General features: G+C 42.5%; 1 protein-coding gene across 3 annotated transcripts in view; it reads left to right on the top strand.

The window, feature by feature from the left end:
- Positions 1-26079, top strand: part of LEKR1 (leucine, glutamate and lysine rich 1) — a 128994-nt gene that overhangs the window by 47560 nt on the left and 55355 nt on the right. For all 3 annotated transcript variants that reach the window (XM_083177888.1, XM_083177887.1, XM_083177886.1), the window contains exon 6: positions 15490-15675. In XM_083177888.1, the coding sequence (XP_083034014.1) occupies positions 15490-15675 (186 nt within the window). The remainder of the gene's footprint in view (positions 1-15489; positions 15676-26079) is intronic.

Raw genomic sequence — 26079 nt, 5'->3', positions numbered from 1 at the left:
ATACTTTTCTTGCACATATTTAGTTACATATCATGTCCCCAGTAGTGCCAGTTACATATCATGTCCCCAGTAGTGCCAGTTACATATCATGTCCCCAGTAGTGTCAGTTACATATCATGTCCCCAGTAGTGCCAGTTACATATCATGTCCCCAGTAGTGTCAGTTACATATCATGTCCCCAGTAGTGTCAGTTACATATCATGTCCCCAGTAGTGCTAGTTACATATCATGTCCCCAGTTGTGCCAGTTACATATCATGTCCCCAGTAGTGCCAGTTACATATCATGTCCCCAGTAGTGTCAGTTACATATCATGTCCCCAGTAGTGTCAGTTACATATCATGTCCCCAGTAGTGCCAGTTATAGATGTCCCCAGTAATGCTAGTTACATATCATGTCCCCGGTAGTGCCAGTTACATATCATGTCCCCAGTTGTGTCAGTTACATATCATGTGCCCAGTAGTGCCAGTTACATATCATGTGACCAGTAGTGCCAGTTACATATCATGTGACCAGTAGTGCCAGTTACATATCATGTAGCCAGTAGTGCTAGTTATATATCATGTCCCCAGTACATATCTCCCAACTTCTTCAATTGATGAATAGGGACACTCGACTACTGTCCCCAGTAGTGCCAGTTACATATCATGTCCCCAGTAGCGCCAGTTACATATCCTGTCCCTAGTAGTGCCAGTTACATATCACATCCCCAGTAGTGCCAGTTACAGATGTCCTCAATAGTGTCAGTTACATATCATGTCCCCAGTAGTGCCAGTTACAGATGTCCTCAGTAGTGTCAGTCACATATCATGTCCCCAGTAGTGCCAGTTACAGATGTCCCCAGTAGTGCCAGTTACAGATGTCCCCAGTAGTGACAGTTACACATCATGTCCACAGTTGTGCCAGTTACAGATGTCCTCAGTAGTGTCAGTTACATATCATGTCCCCAGTAGTGCCAGTTACAGATGTCCCCAGTAGTGCCAGTTACAGATGTCCTCAGTAGTGTCAGTTACATATCATGTCCACAGTAGTGCCAGTTACAGATGTCCTCAGTAGTGTCAGTTACATATCATGTCCCCAGTAGTGCCAGTTACAGGTGTCCTCAGTAGTGCTTTTAGAAAAAGAAAAAGTACATTCCGGAAACTATGGTTTTCGGAATAATTTGGATGACCGATATCTTGAACTAGCAGTAAATGACTTATACAGTACTTGATCAATTACTGTATAAAGAGCTTGACCCATGTTTGGAAGTAAAATGAAAAAGCAAACAACTGGGCAAAAGTATTTTGCGTGCCAGGTGGGGCAGGTGTGCAGAAAGTTTTATATTATGGGTGGGTTACATTTTTTCTGCGCAGGGTAAACACTAACTGCTTTTGTATTTAGCCCACAATTATTTTGCTTTATTTACAAACATGAATTAGGTCCATATTTCTAACTGTGCAGAGTTTGTATATTCTCCCCCTGATTGCGTGGGTTTATTCCGGTTTCCTCCCACAATCCAAAAATTTACTGGTAGGTCAATTGGCTTCCAACAAAAATAAACCCAGAATGTCTGTGTGTGCGTGTACATGTGGTAGGGGATATAGACTGTAAGCTCCACTGGGGCAGGGACTGATGTGAATGGTCAAATATTCTCTGTAAAGCGCTGCGGAAATATGTGTGCGCTATATAACAAACTGTTAATAAATAAATGTTTCTGACTATGAATTTATATGTCCAGGCACCTATTCGCGTTACCCCTGCAACTAAGCCATCAGGTTTTTGTAACCCACCTGATCGCTAGCATTGTTTGCCACTATATGGTCAAAACAGGGAGTCACCAGGACTTCCCATCGTGGCCGCCTATCACATTAATTTTCCCACATCGGCCTCTTATGATTGTGCGGCATCTAAGGGAAGTCTTTGATCTCACTTTAATATACTAATTAAAGACTTCTGATGGTTTGTTGATGTGGGGGAATACGAGCGCATGCAAGGGTGCTCCGGGCAGATTTTTTTTATTCATTTAAATGCATCCATTCATTAGACTTGGCATTTCAAATCTAGCACAATCTATGCAATGAATTGGAAAAGCTCAGAGATTTTTAAACACTGGTGAAATTACTGGGTTTTTTTTTTTTTTTTAATTGCTACCAGTCACATGTCTCTGGAATATCTCCAATCACTATTCTGCAGATTAGTAAACTGGGACAATTTTTGATTTACTAACTGCTAGCTTATACTTTGAGCAGTTTCATAAAAGTGGTAAAATCTATCTTTTGTAGATTTCCACATAAACGATAACAGATATGAATATACCAGTCACAGCATGGGGTATCACCGTATACAGTACCTATCATTTTGTTCCTTTGAAATGTCAATGTGCTTTACAGTATGTCTTCATCCCAGTTCAAACCGATCTTGCTTGTAGTGCTGGAGACTAGCCTGCAGATGTGGTATGATCTAAGATTGTTTTTTATGACTGTATAAGTGGTCTGGCTTTTACAAATCACTTTGAAGCATACGATGTCTTGGGCACTGTGCCCACACAACTTAAAGAACATGATTAGAAGAAAGTTTCTTAAACCTAACAATTATAATAACACCTGGGCAGTGTTTTAGGAACATTATGGAAATGCTCCATAAAAATAAGCATCCAGATAATTAACCATGAGCCTGAAAATGATCCACTGCTCACACCTAGGGCCTGATTCTAATCGCACGTGGGAGCGACGCTTGGCATCTGCACATGTGCATTTCCGCGCATGTCCAGACACCGGATGCAAGCGGGCAGGGCTAACTGTAAGTTTGCTGTCCCGTTCGCACCCACCAGTCGGCGGCGGGTAGACGTGCCTCGAATGATTTGGTGGTACTTGTGTACTAGCACGGCGCCCATCGCATTGCAGACCATAAGGCATGCGATGCGATGTTACGCGATGGCAGGCGATGTTATACAATTTTAAATTGTATACCATCGCATTGTATGCCATTGTATCTTATATACAATGGTATGCGATTTAAAATTGTATAAGCAACCTTATGGGTTTTTCCATGTTAAAAGTGGCCCCTATAACATTATTAAACGTGATGGGTGCTTAGTATGTTAAAAGCACCCCCACTATCAACGCCAGCCCGAAGCATGGCGAGCGCAGCGAGCCCCGCGGAATACATGTAAAGTAATACGCGGCCCCTCGCCACACTTCGGGCTCGGTGCCTCGCTGCGCTCGCCACACTATATAAAATCATCTCCACGCTGACGTGGATAGTGGGGGTATGAAAAGTTCGTAGGACGCGTACCGCCACCCCTCGTGGGCTCGCTGCGCTCGCCAAGCTTCGGGTTGGCGTTCATAGTGGGGGTGGCGTGGGGGTGCATTCAACATTGTAAGCCCCCATTAGGGTGCTTATACAATTAAACATCGTATAGGGGGCTTTAAAATCAATTTAAAATCGCATCGCTGTGCATTGGGTGTATGCCATTATATGTCGAGCAACCTAATATTGTGGGTGCCATGATAATACACAAGTACTGATTTGGTCCCCGCACCCAATGCTGCGAATGGATGTTGACCCCGGGGGGGGGGGTCGTTAAAATCACACGCAGCGCTGTGAAATTTGCAGCACTACATTTGACTAAGAATCAGGCCCCTAGTTCTATGGTCAGGACACTGAGCCAGAAATTAGCAGTTAATAGTAGATAAATCCAGACACAAGGGGTGAGATTTAATAGGATGAGAGATTCAGAAAGTGAGAGATTTGGGAAGAAATCTCCAGTTTTTTTAAAGCGGCAATCATTTAAGGCCCCCATACACTAGGGCGACTTTTTTTTTTTATTCAGTACTGACAGCTCCCGGCTCCCCCTGCCCGGCTCTATGCCGCCTGTGTCCCCCGCAGCGTCCCCAGCCCCCCCTGCTCCCTCCACCGCCGCGCCGCCCCACTAGGTCCCAAGTCGGGTGGTCGGAGGTGCAGCAGGTCCGACCACCCGACGCAGATCCGATGCGCACGGGACCGCGCATCGGATCTGAGGGGACATCAAAACTAGCCGATTTTGGTCCGATTTCGGCCAGATCCGACTGATCTGGCCGAAATCTGACCAAAATCGGCTAGTGTATGGGGGCCTTTACACTTCAAAATCAAACTGGTTTTGCAGTGTGAATGATTGCCACTTTAAAATACTAGAGATTTCTTCCCAAATCTCTCACTTTCTGAATCTCTCATCCTATTAAATCTCACCCAAGGTTCAGTGATCATGGTGCTTGTAGTATTCTTAAAGTCTTCTCGTGACACATTATATACAAAAATGGTGTGAAAAAATGATCTGAATGTGCCTGTTTGGATAAGCATTTGAACTGCTTAAAGTTCTGTCTTTGTTTATGCATATGCTGTGTTTGTCATCTTAAAGCTAAGCCTTTTCATGTCTGGTTAATGTGTATTTTAGGTTTATTGGCTTTAAAAATAGAGAAGTAGTTTTTCCTCACATAAGGAGGATAGGGATCATTGCAGATGTATTTTTTCATTAAGCACAATTGGCAATGCAGTTGGCATTTCTGTTTCATTTAATGGTTAAAAAGGAAGAGTAAAAAGAAATGATCTGAATGTTTTCGAGTCCGACGTTGGAGTAAAAGCTGATTTTCATTTTGTTTTGTTATCTGTGCGGTGTGCTCTCTCATTACAGTACACTAATTCATCCTTTTACAGAAAGGTCAAAATCATTAACTTGAAAGGTAGAGATTAGAAAATCAAATATAGAATACATATTTGGCTGTAATGTAATTCCAATACTGCTGAATAAATATGTACTTTGCAAAGCAACAGTCATTTCTGATTAGTGCAGTGATTTTTTTTTTTATCCAAGGTTATCGCTTCATAAAGTACCTTTCTGTGCTTTTATCAAACAAACATGTCTTACTTCCTTTCAGATAAGAGTAGTTGTGAGTTTGCAGCTTGAATGGGTTGGTTCTAAGGCAGTGGTTCCCACACTTTTTTTGAATCAACCGACTGGCATTTAATTTGCATTTTTTACGCTACTGAATGTATTTATCATACACAAATACATTTAAAATGCTTTTGAACTGTTTAACATTTTTGGTATTATTTCACAGAAAGCTGTTGTTTTCCTATTGCTATTGTGTTTACATGCAGTACACAAAAATAACCCCCCCCCACCCCACAAGAACTTTGTTGGTATGGTAAGAATGGATCCCAGCAGTGGCAGATTTTACCTGCGCAGCAACCTCAGGTAAAATCCACCACTCTGCTCCGTGTCAGTAAAGCCAGATTCAGTCCATGACTGCACTGGCTTCACTGTGATTGGAAGTCCTACCTGTCAGTCACGGACACACAAGGCAGTCCCATTGGGAGGTATTCCCACCCTCCGGGGCTGCCAGTCTGGGCTGCGATAGGTAGTGAGCTGACTTCCTATAGGAACCTGCCTTATCACGCACCCAATCCATCTTCTATGGGCTGCAATTTGTGCAGTCCATAGAAGTCAGGAGTTTGAGCAGGTGTACCTTAACGACTTTGCATACATTGGTCCTGGCACCTGCCAGATCAATTGCACAGGTGCTGGGATCTGGGGCTGGTGGCTGTCTCCTCTCTGGGCACAGGGGTAGCAACATCCTCCCTGTCAGACGTAAGTAGGTGCCAACGCTGAATCCTAGCATAGGTTTATAACTTGTAAAATGATAGTGAGTATGCTGTATGTACTGTGAGCCATAAGGGGAAAAATATGTGTACAATACAAAACTGGGGAATTTGGTATTTGTTTTGACAGTTTAAAAGGGCACACATTCCTAGTGCTAGCCAAAAACATACACACAGCACACACAGATCAATCTAATTGTTGGGTTGCATGTTACCTTTGAACAGTCATGTACACTCAAACAGGATAGAACTGTCAGTCTGGTAAAACAACAATATCCCACGGTGACACTAAGAACCATCAGTCGATGACATAGCATGACAACCAGTCACCAGCCAAATGCATTTTCTGTATTTATTTGCAGCGTTATTTCTTATTTTTGGTAAAGTTGCAGATACAGTATGTCTGAAATTGCCATCTGGTTTATAGCACCATAAAAGTGTCAAGTTTGCACCAATTCGGCCAAAATGAATGAAATCACTGCCTGCATGGTTAGCTCAATGCTGTTATTAACACCTGCAAAGGTAACTACTGCCCTCTATAATTGATTAAAAGTTCAATCGCAAACTATGAATGCAGTGGAATGATGATGGGTTTCAGCAGCAGAGTATGACGGCTCAAACCCCCCCCCCCCAAAAAAACAGCCTGGACACTCCTCTGTTCTCCGAATTATGCCCCTGCACTGCTTTGCCACCACTCCCCACAAAGCGAAGTCGCCCCCCAACCCTTAGACTGCAGTGATATTTTTTGCAATGTGATCGCATTTTAGTAGGCTGCGCACGTCTGCTTTGGCATTTTCGCATGCACGGATTTGCAAACATCGCAGAATAGTAATGTTTATACATCTACTAACCAAGCTGAATATCCCCCTATATCAGTGGTTCTCAACCTCGGTCCTCAGGGCCCCCCAACAGTTCACGTTTTCTAAGTCACCCTGCAGGTACACAGGTGCACTCATTATTCACTGACACATTTTAAAAGATCCACAGGTGGGGATAATTACTTCACTTGTGATTCTGTGTGGAGACCTGGAAAACATGAACTGTTGGGGGTCCTGTGGGCCGAGGTTGAGAATCACTGCCCTATAGCATTTGTTCAGGACCATAGGCAGTTCAAGGGAAAATCACTAACAATAATGTATAGTGTTCACCCAGCTTTACCCTATTTGAACTTCCCCTACTTATGACAGCCCAGACTGGCAGCCCCGGGAGATGGGAATACCTCCCAAAATATGAAATTTTCAGTGCTCTTTTATGTCTGATGTTATGATAGTAATGTGACCATTTCTTTATTACAAGTTGCTTTTGTATTTTACAGTTAATCTTGAGATAGCATTGTGCTGCGGGTGTATCAGGGGGAATAGGTTTTTGTTTAAGTGGGATGGAAAAGGAATAACTAGTGTAAAATGCTGGGATTTATCTGTGCACCAAATGGGTTAGTAATGACTGCAATGTATGACAGGGATAAGTAATGTGGAATAGATTAATAACAGTGTTAGTTGTACTATACAATATATAAATGGAAATGAGTAGTACTGTGCCATGCATGTATGGCAATGGGAGTAGTACTGTGCAAGAACATACGCTATCATATGCCAATTGCCAATGTTTGGTACTTTGCACAGGAAGCAGGACGTGTTCTGCAATGACGGAAGCAGGACAGCAGCAGATTGAGAGTCTGCTGCCATTTAGGGGAAGGAGGATGCAGTGATGGCCTCTGTTTGTGTGTGTGCCACTGCTGATTAAGGGGACATAAGAGATATCCTTCGTAGGACAGATAGTACATTGCGTGTACTGTGTGTAATAGATGCCTCATGCTGCATTACCATACATATGGCCATATGTTGCCATACATATAAAGGCTCATTTAGGTACAGTTGGAGTTGATAGCAACTTTACCGCACCTGAATGAGCCTCTATAGCTTTTGCAATAAGAGTAGAACTGTGAAATATGTGTATGCCAGTGAAAGTAGTACTGTGCAACATATATAATATTTTATGTATTTAATTTTATAGATAGATAGATAGATCGATAGCGAGAGAGCGAAAAAAGGGGTGAGATAGGCGCCTCCTAGTGCAGTAATTTCTAAAATTCAATGATGGCTCCCTCCGCCATAGAAGACATAACGGCACCCCACAATTAGATTAGTACCGTTTCTAGTGGTATCTCACCACTGTTGTTTAGCTTGTCGCAATTAATACTCCTCATAGGGTTATGCTTGTTCTCCAGAAAATCTCCTTAATATTGCACCACCAACTCATAAAGAGGGAAGATCCAAAAAGAGCAAAAATAGGGTAATATTGTAAAACAAACTTTAATGCCACCGCACAAATGACAATTAAATGCGTACAATGTTTAAAACCGAATACAATCAATGCTGATATCAGATAAGCGATATTCAGTTTTAAACATTGTATGCATTTAATTGTCATTTGTGCTGTGGCATTAAAGTTTGTTTTACAATATTACAATATTTTTGATCATCTCTTATTGCCACATAACGCTTTTAGCCCAAATTTATGTAAAAATCATTGATAGGACAGTGGCATAAATAAAACCTTGTCTTGGTGGCAGCAACAAGCAAAGTAAAAGCTACTGATGTCTCTTTACTGATACTTCTGATACTGCACATATGGCCGGATGGGGATTTCTCTCTTGTCCGTGTTGTCACCATACTTTTAAAGTGGCTAAAGCCATCTGAAGGATAGCGTTCGCTAATTGGTCCAAACTCTAAAAAGTTTCCTGACCACAGAATATTAGTAAATTTGTATGAAAATATTAATTTTCACTTTTGCTAATTAACACAAAAATGTGGATTGTGATGAATAGTCCTTTCCCCAGTTAGTAGCTTTTCTTTAGACTGTATCTTTTTGAAACCACTGTAGAGCCCTTTGCTCTCATTGGTTAGCTTGCATAGTTCCAGATAAATCTGCTAGTACATTTCTTCCGCTGTTCTTGTGATCTGTTGAACCTTTTCACTGCTTACTTCTTTAATTACTGTCTTATAGTATCCTTTTACAAGTACTATAAATGTGTTTGTGTGTATGTCATAAACTATAATAACATAAATTGCATAATGTAGTGACACTAATTCTGCTCTGTAACATACTTTGTGATACTACATAATGCTCTGTGTGAAAGGTTTATCTAGGGTATTTGTCCGGGATCTGACCTTGACCTAATATAAATGATTAACAGATACGTGAATCTGGCCTCAATACGCCATGCAACGCGAAATGCCTGGTGTGAGTGAGCTGCCAGGTCCTGTGCACCTGCGCTAACGTCTGACTTTTTTGCCAAAAAATGCATCTTAGTCAAAATGCAGTGTGACTAAAACGCACAAGGAGACTGTGCTAATTAATTTTATATATATGACAATTCTATATTGTGTGTGTGTGTATACAGAGAATTTGCGGCTGCTACATTGTAGTATTATGTATACAGGTTCAGAGACTCAGTGAAGATATACACGTGTCATCAGCAAAAAAGTCACGTGACATTAGAGGATTCATGCCAAGAGGGGCTGTTTGGTATGACTGCAGCAAAGAACTATGAGGACATATCTTTCTAATATATATATATATATATATATATATATATATATATAATATATATATATATACACACACTGTGGATAACAACAGTGGTGCAGGGTCCGATGTAGAATAATAGATATAGCACTTACCCAACCTTGCAGAGGGGAAGTAGACAGACCAGCACTCGTTTTTGGTAGAAAAAAGATAAATGTATTAAAGAATATTTACATGGCAAACATCTTACAAAGCATCAAACAGACCCGACATGCTGTTTCAACTGGATTCCAACCAGTTTTCTTCAGGGGTACAGCGAGATAGCAAACAGGCAGTATTTAACAAAGAAAAAGGCGCCAGTCCCACCTTAGGTTTTCAAAATGTGCTGTCACTCAGCACCACCAACGGTGCTGAAAGCATCATGTTGCTAGGTAACAAGGGCTTGGCTCGGGCACGTCATTTGGGGATCCCCGTGATGCCTGTTAAACTTTTGCTAAATGCCGCTTGATGTTTAGATGGAGCGGGTGAGTGGGAGTGGGTAGGGTGCCGTGCGGGCATTGAGTCGACTAAGTGTAGGGGCTGTGCGGACTATCTACCATTGTGCAAATGTGCGCCTAGTTGTGAAATGTGTGATAACGCGTTAACTGAAATTAAGGCACCTAATGTGAAAAAAAAATTAAATTAAATCACCGCTAATTGACCAGATCTCATGGTGTGGACGCAGCGGTCAATAAGCTACTGGGGAATGTAACAATAATTACAGGCAACATAGTAACAAGGGTGCATAGTAACATATCACAAGGAAGAGAAAACAGTTAAATACTGATAAATTGGACACTCGGCGGTGTTCGAGCTTGCGGAGCCCTGCTGGATATACAATGATTTTACAGAGGGCATAACCATAATAATAAATCAGGTATAGCAGTTGGATTAAGTGTCTACTGTTTCTTCAGGTTTTAGCAGCAACACACGGAGGTGTTGCAGAGAGCACACGGCGGTGCTGATACATAATTATTTGTGACATAACCAGTAAGGTTGGTGAGCACCAAGAGATTTATAGCAACACGCGGAAGAGTTGCATAGGGCACTCGTGGTGCTTATACAGAAAACACTGTCAATCAACAGGATAATAATGATCAAGGGTCCAGCAAGGTTAAATTACTATAGTGCATTACGATAGACACACGGAGGTGTCATCCAACATAGTACTATGTGTCTGTGGTGCTGTTAATATTGATGCAATTCCAAGTCAGGACAGCAAATAAGCTGTACTGCCTGTTTGCGTCAATCAAATGTAAATTGGGCTTTAAACATGTGATTTAGTACAATAGCCTGTTAGGGCTGTTGGTACAATAACTATTATGGGAGAGGGGTTAGGTATATCAGTTAGCTAAGGAAAAGAGTACACTCAGGCACTCTGCGTGAGATGGGTTTAGATAAAGCAACCCATTTTAAAGTCTTCATTCAGACCGTAAGGGGTCAAGGTATTGAGACGGTAAATCCATTGCAGTTCCCGTTGGAGAAAGAGTCTGTCACGATCCCCACCCCGTCTGGGGGTATGTGGTCAATGATATGATATTTAAGTTGTATAATGTTATGGCATTTCTCCAGAAAGTGTCTGGCCACAGGGACTTGTTTGAGATCCAGTGTCTCTTTATTAGTGGAAAAGCTTTTTTTGATGGATGACCTGTGCTGTCCTAGCCTTTCCTTGATCATCCTGGTGGTTTTCCCTACGTAGATAAGGTTACACGGGCATGTGAGCGCATAGACAACGAATTTGCTATTACAGTCCAGTCTGTGATTTATTTTGTATTTATGTCCGTTAGCAGGATTACAGAATTCATTACCTCTAACCAGGAATTGCCAATTTGTGCATCCTGAGCACTTGTATACCCCATGTTTACGTGAAAGCCAGGATGTGGCAGTTGGGGTGTTAGTAGAAATGTCAGTTACCACTAGTAATTCTTTCAAGTTCGGTCCCCTCCTATAGGCAAATCTAGGGGGTGTTACAAGAATTGGTTCCAGTACGGGATCGCTTGAGACTAGGTGCCAATGTTCCTGTATTTTGGTTTTAATGTGGTTAGAAGCGACTGTATAGGTACTACAGAAGTTCAATCTATTGTCACTGTCATCCTGGTTCTTGGTTTTGTGTTTCAGTAAAACATCCCTTTTCATATTGAGCACTTTCTGGCGGGCTGTCTCTACATCTTGCATGCTGTAACGGTGTAACCCCTTGTAAGAAAACGTTTGCTCATTTCCTCTAAGGCCGCTGGTAGGGTTGCTGGGTCCGAGTTGATGCGGCAAACCCTTAGCATCTGTGAATATGGGAGCCCTCTTTTCAATGCTTCTGGATGGAAGCTCCTGGCGTGAAGTAACGTATTTTTGTCTGTGGTTTTGGTAAAGACTTTGGTTGATATGGAGCAGTCTTTTAGGGTAACACTTACATCAAGGAAGCTGATGGTGTTATGGCCAAAATTGATAGTAAATCTAATTGTACCAGAGATCGAGTTGAGATGATTTACAAAGGTTAATAATTTTCTTCACCGCCAGTCCATAGTAGGAAGAGATCATCTATGTATCACATACATTTTAATGTATTGACTGTAGTGTGGATTGCCATAGATATGCTGGTTTTCATAAGCCTTCATGGAAAGATTCGCGTAAGCAGGGGCCATGTTCGACCCCATCGTGCAGCATGGTCCCTGCTATCCCCTCCCCCCATGCCGTCCCTCCCTGCCAGCCGATGCCGGCACCCAGCTGGGTCCTGGCGGCAGCCGCCGGATCGCATTGTGTACATACACCATTAAATAATTGTCCCAAACTCTAGAAAGTTACGCTTTTCGGATTGTGGTAATCTGCCGTCCTTAGTGAGAATACAGTTTCTTATTGGTTTCGGCATTCATATAAAAAGACCTCCCAGTCATACTGTAGTAGTTGTGGTGCATTATTGAGTCATCCTGAATTCTCTTCAGAACTATTACAGTGCAAATTTTATTGGTCAGCAGATCTTTCCTGTAATTTAAAAAACAAATAAATAACACTTTCGATAAAAAAAAGCAGATGTTTTTGTAACATTCCCAGCAACAGCGTAATCTTATTGGCCTGGTGTAATAGTTGTAAAGCATGTCCACAACCTGCCCTGTCACCAGACCCATAGTAAAAAGATATATTTCATTTATAATCTCTGGAAACTGCTTTGCTGGAATTTGCTGGCCGCAATCATATTACAAGAAGTGCAGAAACATTCACTTTCATGTCTCGTCAGTTCTCTTCCTTTTCCCCCATGATTCCTCTGCCTTATTCTTTAGAAATGGATTATAATGATGAACGCACAAAGAAATGTGCTTTCTATCATTCACACATCCGTCAAAATATGACTGATTTCTTTATGGAGATATTGGACAGCACCCATTTTATACTGTACACTAAATCCTTTATTGAATTACCCCAAATTGATTTATGTAATAGTAATATTTGTAGATCACTTACTTGATTCACACCAGAATTGTTCAATTGGCAACTAAATTAGAATACAGTAATAGTAGTGTTACCAAGTAACGCTGCTCAAGTTAGAAATTCAAAAGCTGTAGTATTATATAGTGTTGGCCTAAACGTCTCTGAGCCGTTCTCCCCCTTTCCAGTGATCAGACGGTCTTCTCTGTGGGTGGTCTAACACCCCTCAATATTTGTGCTGCCCGCAGTCATGCCTATATATTGCATTTTGAGTCATATGTTGGATGTAATGTAAAGGGTCAGCCCCATATAATCTTAAGCATTTCCTGCAATATTCCATTTCAGGTGCAACATCGATCGCAGCATCAAAACATGCGCTAGCCCTATGGCTGTCTCAGGTGGGTGTGCAGCTGAGCGTCTTCCAGCGCCACATACTCATTGTCCCCTTTTACCTCTCAGAAATACCTGCTAACTTGATCAGGCTGTACAGACAGGGTGCCGGACAGTTTCCCGACAGTCGGGATCCCGATAGTCATTACCCCGACTTCGGGATCCCAACAGTCAAAACCCTGACACTCGGCCACCGGCTATTCTCTCTCGTGGGGGTCCATAGAGGGAGAATAGAATAGGTGGCAGAATAGGTGGCATGTGCCAGCAATATATATATTACTGGGTAATTATAAATAACATTGGTGCCCAGTGATGCCAGTGATATATACATTGCTGGCATGTGCCAGCAATGTATATATTACTGGGTAATTATAAATAACATTGGTGCCCAGTGGTGCCAGTAATATATACATATGTATATATTACTGGCTTATATATTATACATTGGTGCCCAGTGGTACCAGTAATATATAGATTGCTGGCAATATATTACTGGCTTAAAAAACACATTGGTAGCCAGTGGAGTTTATACAGTATGCTCCACACTATGGAGCAGAGCAGCCAGCCGGGGGCAGGGCGCTCTGCCGGGCTGTGTGGCCTTGCCGAGGAGACGCAGCAGAACAGATGAGCAGCGTCAGCGTGGGCACGGCGGCGGGGTGAGTATATGCATCGTGGGGGGCGCGGGCGGTGGGGGGCGCGGGCGGCGGGAGCCGCCGGTCAGCTGGACTGAAAGTCTCTGATCTTTCAGCCCAGCTGCCATACACACCTGGCGATGATGGCTCAAATATGAGCCATCATTGCTAGACGTGCTGGTAAAACCACCAGACGGCCCACTTTGCTAGTAATGATGCGGGGCGTGCATCATCGCTAGTCGGGCATTGGTGGACCATACACACTTGCAGACTTTAAGCTAAATATCGGTGTGTATGTGTATGAAAAAGTGTGTATGGGCCTTACGTATTTGCTATAACATTTACTGGGGGAAATGTACTAAGATGGGAGTTCTATTTCACATGTTGCTATGTTGCTATGGACAACCAATCAGAATGTACTTCTTATTTATTTAGCACCTTCTAGAACAGTGATTTTCAACCTTTTTACCTTGCGGCACACTAAATAAGATTTTTACATGTAGAAAAAGAAATGGAAGCCCTGCGCTGAATTTAAATAATCACACCATGTATGAACTCACAAGTCCAATCTGTGAATACAATATTTATATTTATTTAATATAGTAGTGATATGTTATGGTGGCCACCACAGATAAAAATAAGTGCATACAATTACAATTGGCCTCAGAACAGTTTAATGCCTAGAAACATGTTTATAAACAATATATATCTACTTTATGAATAATATTATTTCACTGATGTTCCAAAGCACAGTGCTATAAAACCAGATTGACACCTGTATTAAACAGTCCTATCTCACGCCTGTGGAAAAGTCAAGTCAGGTGTCAATCTGATTTTATAGCACTTCTATACATTTCTCATTGTTTTCTCTCCTGGGATTGCCCCTTCCTTGTGTCTCATTGGAGCTGGTTTGGGGGTGCATGTGTACTTGCAAATAAGCATTTATGGTCCCTAGTTCAAAATATCCTGACTTAAGTATAATACTATAATAATATTATAATATTTTCTGGAACAGTTATCTTTAATCGCATCCATTTTTAATTGTGCATGATCGGTGACGATGAATACAGTTACAGGACCTGTCTTGTTTCTATGACAACACAACTAGTCATTGTAACCCTATTCGCCTGTCATTATTCTTCTTGAGTTCTCAGTTTGTTGATTGATTTGGCATGTTCTGACATTTTTTGCTTTATTTACCAACATCCGAAACTATAAAGAACGCATTCACTGAGTTGTGCGTTAAAGCATATAATTCTCGCGTTGTACTCCTAATACACTACTGACCAGCAGCCATACACTTCTTTAAAAACAAAAGTGTCTTTTTCAAGTATCCACTAACCAAAGGGCAGCTTGGAATATTTATTTTACTGTATGGCCCAGAGCAAGATTATGGTGTAACCTTTAGATAATCCGGTACTGTTGCCATGCAATGTTTTTATGCGGCTGTCCTTATTAAAAGGGATATACCGCACCCTGCAGCGATGCTGAGTGGTCCTGAATAATCACAACACTCCCTGTTTGCCAAGGACATTTTACAGAATATGACATTTTTCTGTTCCCTCTAAGCTGCTTGTTAGTGGAAGTCTACAGCAATCTCACCGCGGTATTTATAGATCTGACATGTTCACTTACTATTTTTGTAACGTGTATGAGAATATTTCTAAAATTTGTGGCGACTTCTCAGCAATGCCAAAATAATGACGTATTTCTAATAGCGTAGGCACTGACAGCATATTTCTAGCATCCATACCTCTACACGTTAATCTGCAAGTGCCGTTATGTGAAATGTATTTATTAGAATGTAAATATACAAATATAGTTGTGACCCACCAACTAAAATATATATATATTTTTTTTATCTATAGATAAAATTAGCCTTCAGGATCAGCTTGCAGAATCCCAGGCTGAAAGTGTTTTCCTTCAAAATCAGATAAAAGAACTACAATGTGTCTCCAGTTCTGTGGCGTTAACATCACAGCAGCTTCAAGACGCGCGGGAAATAGAAAAGGAGTTGAAAAACCGATGTCACGATCTGCAAAAGCAAATCTTAGGTAAGAGAAAACCATGGAATCCTAGTAACCAAAAGACAAGTCACAGACAGGTGACCATACCATTGCTAACAATGCATTTCAAAGGCTGATGTGCAGGTATGTAAAGGTTCTGCACACAATTCATAGTACAGGGTATGTGCAGTACCACAAAATTCTGTATACAAATAAAACTTTGCCTTATTTCCAAAATGTTAAGCTTTCGGAATGTGTCATTTTTATGGTACTTGACGTTATGCTGTACTTCTTATTCTGGTGTCTATTTACGTGCGTGTGTGTGTGTGTGTGTGTGTGTGTGTGAGTGATCAGGGTCGGACTGAAAACTAAAAGTGGCCCTGAAAAATGTGTACAAGTGGCCTCATATGGGTGGCACCAAATCGTATGTAGGTGGAACCAACACCAAAATAGGTAAGATTAACCCCTTGAGTGGTAGGTTTTGCTGGGGCAGGACAAACCTACCAGGGCAGGTTTGTCCTGCCCCAGCAAAACCCACCACAGTTGGAAGCCCCCCTCTCTCACCTCTGCTCCGGCGTTAGTATGCCGGAGCTTCCCTGCCGCCGCTGTCCCCGCTGCCTTAGCCGCCTGCCTGTCACATTCAGCAGTGACGTCGGCAGCAGGCTGGGGGATGTTCGCGGCGGCTCGAGAGGACTCGGGTGCCCGAACATCCCCGAGCCTGCCGCCGACGTCATTGATACTAAAAGTATGGCCGCAGGCGGCTGGGTTAGAAGAGCTCTGGCGTGCGATCGCCGGAGCACAGGTGATGGGAGGGTTGGGAGAATGGCTGGAGGGGGGGCTCTAGAGGTGCTGGGCCAGTGGTGCACACCTGGACACCACTGGCGCGCACCTATTTCATATTTGTGGTATGAGCGGAAATTTTCCGGGACAGCCCGCTGCGCAGCTGAGCCCAAGAAATTTCCGGGCATACCACTCAATGGGTTAATACATCACTACACCTGTGTGGAAGCTGCTGATCTCAACATACTTGGCAGTCTAGTGGCCCCCAGATCTTTAAGCTGCTGTGACAAACCACAAAGCTCCACGTTTCACATAATATCTCACCTGAAGCTGAGTACAGATCACAAACCCTCCATCAAGCAGACAAACAACTCATTACCATAACTCCCCAAATATCCGACCCCTCACCCAGAGGAGCCTAGAAATGGTTACACACCCAGATAACACCCATTCCTGTCCCTTTAACTGATGCCATAAAGGATATACAGTAGATGGGCACTCATCTTAGATGGGTACTCTGCTCTGAGAACCAGCGAAGGTTGTTTGTGTGGGATACAGTAGGGGACGGAGCCACTACTCTGGGCAACCTAAAAGGTGCACCGGCCTATAGGGAAGAATCTTCACTTTAAGGCCATGGGCAATCTGGTAACCAGGCTTTAGATAGACAATAACTAGGTAGAAAAAAGGTCGACAACTATAGGTCAACTGGGTCAAAAGGTCAACAATCAAAAGGTCGATGTGAAAAAGGTTGACATGAGTTTTTCATGATTTTTTTTGTAGGAAACCGATTTGTTCATATTATAACACCCGCGTAGGAATAGAGTTAGATAATAATAGTGTGTCAAGCGCAGTGAGGCACAATGCCTGAAGCATGGCGAGAGCAGCAAGCCACTTATATGGTGTCTATGTCGACATAGACAACAATAAAAACATAAAAAATCATGTCGACATGTGTTGACCTTTTGACACTGTCGACCTTTTGATTGTACACCTAGACAATGTAGATATAAAATACCATAACCGGCCAGTCCGGCTCTGCGTATAATCATTTGCAGCACACATAAGTGGATAGCAGAGTAGTGAATTTAGTTTGTCAATAGTACCTACCCCCAGTATAGGTCCATAGTATCCCTTCCATTTCCTAGGCTCCACGTTTTCTCAGAACTCTCTGGACACTTGTTGCATTCTTTGTTGCAGCTTGAGGGTATTCTATTTTATTATTTTGATAACACTTTGTATTGTTGCGCATAAATATAATGGCGAGCTTTACAGAGAATATTTCAGGCAGAATTCACATACCTTCTAGCCCCAGTGGAGCTTCCAGTCTATATTTCCCTATTACATTTTGGTAATAAGTCAATTAACGTACCAGTCTTTTCGTAGGAAACCAGAAAACTAGGAGAAACCAGAGAACACACACACACACTCTTACACATACAAATAGTGCCTGCCTTGATCAGTAATTGACCATTGGATATGTGGTAGTAATGCCAACCACTTTGCCAGATTTACCCAGAGCTTAGAAAGCCAATGAGCATCTTATCCTGCGTGTAGTCCATCATGCATCTGTGCTGTCCTGATACGCACACTAAGCACAATGTTAGCTTTTCAAGTATCTTTTGGGGATCAGTTAACTTCACTTGTTTGTTTAGGTTTATTACACAAAACATTAAAACAAATCAAGATATATATATATATATATATATATGTGTGTGTGTGTGTGTGTGTGTATATATATATATGCAAAGGAAAGGTTCAGAGGGCAATTTGAATGAATAGACGATTTGATGAATGTGATATTTAATAAAATTGCCCAATGGGCATAACAATTGAATAAAATGACAGATATTTCAATACAACAACAAAGTGTGATTTTCTTTCTGATGTCAGATGTTAAAGATTAGCTCTTACGCGGCACAAGGACCAACGCGTTTCGTCATTAACATGACTTCATCAGGGGTGATAACAAATAAAGTAACACTGTGAATTATAATATGCCTTGGTAAATCATATATTCATAGAGTAATTAAAAAAGCTATTTTTTTTTATTAAAAAGGAGGATACAACTCTGGTGACAAAATAGAAATGGAGGAGGTGGAGGAGACAATTTATCAAGGACTTAAGTCCTAGTGGGACCCATATTGTTTAGATCTATATATAGTGAACGAAAGTAAAGTAATACGTTTGACATACCTTTAGTTGTCAGAAATGTGACTGATCCCTTAGACTGTAAGGGATCAGTCACATTTCTGACAACTAAGGGTATGTAAAAAAAAAAAAATTGCTTTTTTAAATTACTCTATAAATATATATTTTACCGAGGCATATTATAATTCAAGTGTTACAGATTTGTTATCGCCCTTGATGAAGTCATGTTAATGATGAAACGCGTTGGCCCTTGTACGCTTAAGAGCTGATCTTTAACATCTGACATCGCAAAGAAGTCACACTTTGTTGTTGTATTGAAATATCTGTCATTTTTATTCAATTGTTATGCCCATTGGGCAATTTTATTAAATATCACATTTGGCAAATCGTCTATTCATTCAAAGCGCCCTCTGAACCTTTCCTATGCATACCTAAACTACTGGTCCAATCTAACAGAGGATCTCACAGAGGTGCTGCTTTATGTTTTAGTGTGTGCAGATTGGGGTACCTGTTCTTATTCTATATTACCTCATTATCATAGCAGAACACCACTACGATCTTACCAAATTATGTCATGATGTCACACTGAGGCCACCAGTGCTGGCAAGTACAGCACTGCCCGCAGGATGGTAGTACAAGCTGCAATGTGCATATCTATAGCACCTAAAGTACACTCTGGACAGCCCTGCTGCAGCGATACTGACTGTAGAGTTATATTACAGGCATCCTACTAGCCCTGATCCTGCACTCTGTGTGTCAGCACTATTCACAAACCTCTAGTTATGGCCCTGTGCTTCCACATCTACTTAGGATTCATCATGTGCACCTACAGAGGCCATATGTGGTTTTTAAGAAGCTGTGACATAATTTTATAAGCTACTTTGATACTTTGTTTATGTAAGAAGGTATTGCCCTCTTTCTCTCCTTATTCACATGTGTGCATCTACTCTTGTAGAAATATTTGTCAACAGTGCACAGAACATAAATGAGCAATCATTTTTTTGTAGAGATTTTAAATATAAATTATTGGCTATTGATCTATTTGGTACTTGTTTCCTAGCACGGCGCCCCTGATTTTGATCGAAGTACATCACATCGCATGCAATATAGCGGCATGCGATGCGATGTGATTTTTAATTGTACAAGCACCCTGATGGGTGCTTACAATATTAAATGCACCCCCATTGTCAACGCCACCCCCACTATCAACACCAAAGCGAAGCGTGGCTAGTGGCGGCAGTACGCGTCCTCCGACCTTTTCATACCCCAACTATCCACGTCGTCGTGGAGTTGATTTTAGATAGTGTGGCGAGCGCAGCGAGCCACCAAGCCCGAAGCGTGGAGAGCGGACGCGGATTACTTTACATGTATTCCGCGGGGCTCGCTGCGCTCGCCATGCTTCGGACTCGGGGGCTCGCTGCGCTCGCCACACTATCTAAAAACAACTCCACGCCGACATGGATAGTGGGGGTATGAAAAGGTCAGAGGATGCGTACCGCCGCCACTCGCCATGCTTCGGGTTGGCGTTGATAGTGGGGGTGGCGTTTACAATGGGGGTGCATTTAACATTGTAAGCACCCATCAAGGTGCTAGTACAATTAAAAATTGCATTGCATGCCATTTGCTGGCATGCGATGCTATGAGATATTAAATTGTACATTCCTGTTAATTTACGCGAATATCGCAACCATCGCATACCACTATATACGGTATGCGATGGGCGCTGTGCCAGGAAACAAGTTCCATCTATTTGTGTTTAAGTACATAAATTAAAAAAGTTTTACTTTTAATCTTGGCCATGAAGCCGTATAGAGAACCCTTTGATATATAATCAAACACATTCTACAGATGCCTGTACTGTGGCCTTCATTCTCTAAACAGGATGCTCACTCATAAAATGTGTAGGAAGTTTTTGGGAAGCTGGTTTGCAGTGGTGTAGTAGGTATAGCAGCTTTTGCTCCGCTTTCAGTCTTTCTGAGCACTACATACTGTAGGTTGTATGCTATATGGAGTGTAGTAATTATGGTGTCGAATGTGTAGAAGTAGTTTGATAAGGGTGTGGTGTAGGGTTCCGACAGTCGAGATCCTGACTGGCCGGAGTGGCGAGTGCAACAAAGCCCCTTGCGGGTTCGCTACGCTCGCCACCTGTTTTATTCTCCCTCTATGGCACGGGTGTCAAACACAAGGCCCGCGGGCCAAATCCGGCCTGCCAGACCTCGTCATGTGGCCCGTGCAGCCGCCGCCAGCCTTCACCTAGGGTTACCACCATTACAGTGTGAGTGTCACATCACATTCAGTGACACTCACATGACGACTCGAGACTGAGAGACATACCTAAGGAAGCCGGGTGACACAGTCACTCCGCCGCGGCGCTCGCTGGGAGGAGGAGGGAGGCAGGACATTGGGCACAGACTTGTTAGTGTAACTGTGTGACGTGCCCGACTCCTCCCCGGCTCCTCCTGCTACGGCGCTGCCATGTGTGACACACGCCCGCCTGACAGCAGTGCCAGTGACACCGTGACGTGCATGCTGCTGCGGCTGCCTGTCAGACTTGGACGCCGGCCCGGCGGTGAGCTGCCACCTGCCTGTGGTGCCGCGCTGCGCAGCAGTGGCATCAGTTGGTTCAGTATATTTACTGTAAGTTTGGCAGTGGGGTGAGCACAGTTGTGTTGCCTCTTGTTGTCCAGACCAGTCTGTCCAGTCCAGAGTCCGTGGCCGGGCAGGCAGAGAGCCAGGCCAGCAGCACACAGCCGCAGCCTGAGCCCACAAATCTGCAGTGCGGCTGCCTGTGTCCAGGGTCATTATCATCTGTCCCACTGTCACCACCAGTCCAGAACTCTAGCGAGAGTCCTGCGAACCCAGAGGCCCAGGTCACCTGCTGGGCGATCTGACGTCACGTCACTGTGCCCTGTCCCATGCAGTGACAATAATTTATGATAATAAAGAGTGGACACATAGTCCTACAGATACAACCTGCCCTTTGAGGGTGACCAAACTGCTGATGCGGCCCCCGATGAATTTGAGTTTGACACCCCTGCTCTATGGGGTTCGTGGGCCCCCACTAGGGAGAATAGCCGGTGGCCGTCGAGAACCCGTCTGTCGGTATTTTAAAAGCCGGGATCCCAACGTCGGGTAAATGACTGTCGGGACCCCGTCTGGCACCTGCTTGATAAATCATGTAGCTGTGTATGTGTTATTTCAGTCTGGCTAGTTTATTCTGGCTTTGTTCTATAAGAAAGTCCATATGCATACTAGATTTCCTGTAGGGTATTTATTTAGCAACATTTGTCTCTAGATGCCTAAATTCCTACCATTTTGATGCAACCTCATCACCACCAAGATTTTCCTTGCACCATACAGTAAATATGTGATGTTAAGCCTCCATGTTAAGCAATAGCATGCACAATAGTCTCCCCTTCTTAAATACAATCCGCTCACTGTAACTGAAGAATGGCAGCAGAAGGCCTTTTTAGAGCGTAAATGGCTGAGAATACAGAACTAGTTATAGAAGGTAGAGTTCCTGAGATGCCACTTGCTCTTGTTATGTGACTGCTGCAAGAGGCTTTCCCTATTGGACTTAACATTGAGAGGATATAGCAAAAGTCTTCAAATAATTTCCTTGCAGACTTCACAGAAACAGTTTCTCAGTGGTTTATTTTTAACATAACCGAAATGCATGCCACTGAGGAAGTAATGCACAGGTTATATGTTTTCCTGAATAAAGAAGCACTTAAGATACACCTTCTGTAATTGGCGAAAAGTCCATAAAAGGGAAGGCCGTCTGTCTGTCTGGTTCACATAAAATCTCCAGGATTACACAGCTATTCAAATGATTTCTTTGCAGTTCAGTCGGTTTTCTGAAGCTCTCATCTTCCCCATATGTGCCATGTGGTTTAGTGTTTCTGAATGGCTTACATGTCTTCTCAAGTGTGAACAGGCTAACGTCATGAGCTCTTTCATTTTGTGGTTGAGCAGCTGTAGTTTCCGTGTCTTAAGTCATAGTTACAGGGTAATGTGTGCCAGTAAAGTAGTTGGGGGAAGAAACACACACATAAAAATAGTACTTATTTTTGTCCTATGTAAGCTGGTTGCCATGATCCCTACATGCAGTTGTCTACTAATGTTGAGTAGCATTTGTTAAAGGTAGGTGTTTCCACCCTCTTCATTTTAGGAGAGGTCTTATCTGAAAGCACCACCCTATTACAGGAGTTTGTGCGGATTAGGGCAAGATGCATATAGAATTGCTCTTCCAAGTAGAAGTGTGTTTTATTGAGTTAACCCAAGGCATAGAGGCAGAACCGTTCTCACCAGACCAGCTCAATAACCATGTTTCTCATTTCCCGCTTACCATGGCTTTCAGGAAGGTTATATCTAAACATAACGCTTTAGCTCTAGGTTTGCCAATGCCTTAGCGGAATAACTAGTAATACAGAATTGGCAATATCCAAGCCTTTACCATTTGGAACAGAAGACTGCTGGGGTCAAATGTAATAGGGTGCGAGTTTCAGAAAGTGAGAGATTTTGGGAGAGTTTTCCCATTCTTTTTAAAGCAGCAATCAATTACACTGCAAAACCAGTTTGATTTTTGCCATGTAATTGATTGCTGCATTAAATAAAATGGGAAAACTCTCCCAAAATCTCTCACTTTCTGAAACTCTCACCCTATTACATTTGGCCCCTGGTGTCTAAATGCAGAGTTTACAGCACCACAATTTTTTTTTAATATACAGTATTACGTCCATTTAAGAAATGTAGTTTTTTTTCCAGAAACATTACAGGTGCGAGTCTCATGTAAAAAGGCTTCAGATAAAAACAATAGGCAAACAAACTTTGTGTATGTAAGCAGTAAATAAGACCCACAGAAAATATTCATGGCCTTGAAAAAATATTAATAGAAAACTATTGTAACAAATATAAAGGGCTAAAGTGTGAGATCATCATGAAAACCAGGCATGTGAAACTGATACAAACAAAAGGGTTCCTCTGTATACCGAACCTTGAATCACATCAGGGATATCCCAAATCTAATGATGTTTTTGGAAAGTGCGTCTGTGAGTATACAGTTACTGTTCATGTTAGATATAGTACCTCGTTATTTACCGTTAAAAAGGTCTGGGTTCTCTGTAGAAAACCATGTCATGGGGATAGCGACTTGAGTAAGGTCCACACACGATCCCTAAAGGCAAAAACACCAGTACAGTCCCAAAGAGGTGCCGAATCTCACAAATTAAGGTCCCAATTTTCGGGAAGGCTAGAATCTGTACACCCTAAGTAGGACAAAAAATTATTTTTTTGTTGGTAATAAATAAATAAATACATGGGCTGGTGTCCTTAATGGATCCTATAATATATTTCCACTCTCTATCAGTAATGGGACCTGTTAGACCTGTTTTTAGAGCCTACTAGGGCTGTTTGGGGCTCTGCACATGCATATGGTATATTATGCACCTGTGCAGCTCCCCTTTGCAAATGGCTTTGGCGATTTGCATAGTCATCGAGTCGTTCACAAGGATCGGTGCGAGCCGGATGGCGGTAGCGACGGGGGTCACCCATGGGAACGCCCAACATTTGATGGGTATCCCTATGAAAACAGTGGGCAATCCCATTGGTACGCGGGCGAGATGATGTGCGCCGGGGCCCGTCTTCGTCCTGACGCTCGCACATAAAAGTCAGTTCTCACTGACTTCTATTTGCAAAGCCAGGAGAAATCATTTGATGTTTGGTGACTATCAAATGATTTCTCCTACAGCGGAGAAATACAAAGGGATGTATCTTCGTAACACATCTCCTTGCATGTTAATGAGGGGATACGGTGGCGGGGAGGCCATATATTCAGCGGGGCAGCGTCTCTGGTGCTCGGTAAGCTTTGATGTTCCCAGTTTACCGAGCAAACTAGATTTAGGCCCATAATTCAGCCCTTGATTAAGTTGATTCATACAATGTTTTAAAATTAAATAAAAAAAATGGCCCTTTTACCCTATAAATCAGACATCACTACACTCTCTATAAGAATCTAAGTATTCAATGGAGCGGAATGGTTACACATCACTTTCATTTCAACTCTATTTGGAACACATATTTTTTTCCAAGTCATGGTCCAGATTATAGGTTTCATAAACAGACTGTAAATGTTGGTCACGTAATATCTGGAATCTGTTAGACTTCACAGAACTTGAATATCTCTGCAAGCAGGAAACAATGTTTCAGACTAGGGGTCAACTTTGAACGCATGACATTCCAAGTTTGTGAATTTTGGAACTTCTTATACACTCTCAGTGGCGCCTCCCCCAGGTCACGGCAAAGGTAGAGCCAGTCCTGATGTTTGCAGCATAATTACCGATGTTTTTAAATCAAAGCTTCCTTGCCATAGCATATAATGAGAACATCTGCCGCTAGTAGAGATGTCTTCACATAGTACGACAACAAAAAGATTCTGCTGTCTGAACTCTTTAGGCTTCTGTCAGGTCCAAAGTTAGAACTTCCCCCCAAAAAAGCCCTGCTTTACAAGCCTACACTGATTAATTTGATGTGTAACACCTGTATATTGGTGTTTGAGGCCGAACCTGTATATGAATCACAATGGCGAGAAAACTGCAGCAGCTGTATTGGAGCACTTTGAATACAGATTCAGACTCATTCACACACATGCACAAGTGTCGCACATCAAAATGAATAAGTGCAGTTGCATCACAGTGAACTAGGGGGGTGATGATGGTTTACTCACTATTTGGCAAGTTTGGTCCCATCTTGATTCTTTGGGGACTTTACATGCTCTATTATGCGCAATTGCAGCTCCCCTTTGCAATCATCGCCTATTCACGTGAGACAGTGGGATCAGGAGAATGCCAGCAGCTCATAGAGCGCTGGGCATGCCCCCATAGTGATGAAAGCAGGAGGCGTGGCTCGCTATAGTGGCATTATTGTGAAGCCATGCCCCCATTTCAGCACTGGCTTGGTCCTGCTTCACTAATTGGCAATATTGGGAAGTATGAAAATATGAGTCTCGTGCAAGTCCAGTAGCATGGAACCTGAAGCACCAGGAAGGGCAGCTTGGCGCTGCTGTGACACTAGTATACTGGTTTCAGGTAACATTTGTGATTGGAAGCACTCTCTTTGACTGTGACATTCTTTAAGCAGCACATAGATGAAAACGTGGGAAGTCTGGTAACTTTATTTGGTTATTTGTTTTCATTTGTGATTCCAGAGAAAGTAACTTTAAAATAGTTTGTAAACTGATCTTTGTTCTGGGGATTATTTCAGTAACATCAATTGGAAAATTCTGGGATCTTTGTATCGCATTTCATTGTGATAGACAATCATCTGTACGTGTGTTACCTACAATATTTGTTATAATTACTATCATTTATAGCTTTCCATGATGGGAGTTATATCACCTTCTGATATATAAGGTGAGTGAGGTGCCTATACTGCACTGTATTTCTGAAGGACTCATACTGTAGGTGAATACAATACTGACATAGGGCCTGATTTATTGTCACTTGTACTTCTATACAAGGCCTCCCC

This window comes from Crinia signifera, chromosome 3 (genome assembly GCF_055691185.1).
Source record: "Crinia signifera chromosome 3, ASM5569118v1, whole genome shotgun sequence".
Taxonomy (NCBI): domain Eukaryota; kingdom Metazoa; phylum Chordata; class Amphibia; order Anura; family Myobatrachidae; genus Crinia; species Crinia signifera.
This window is presented reverse-complemented; position numbering and strand designations above follow the sequence as displayed.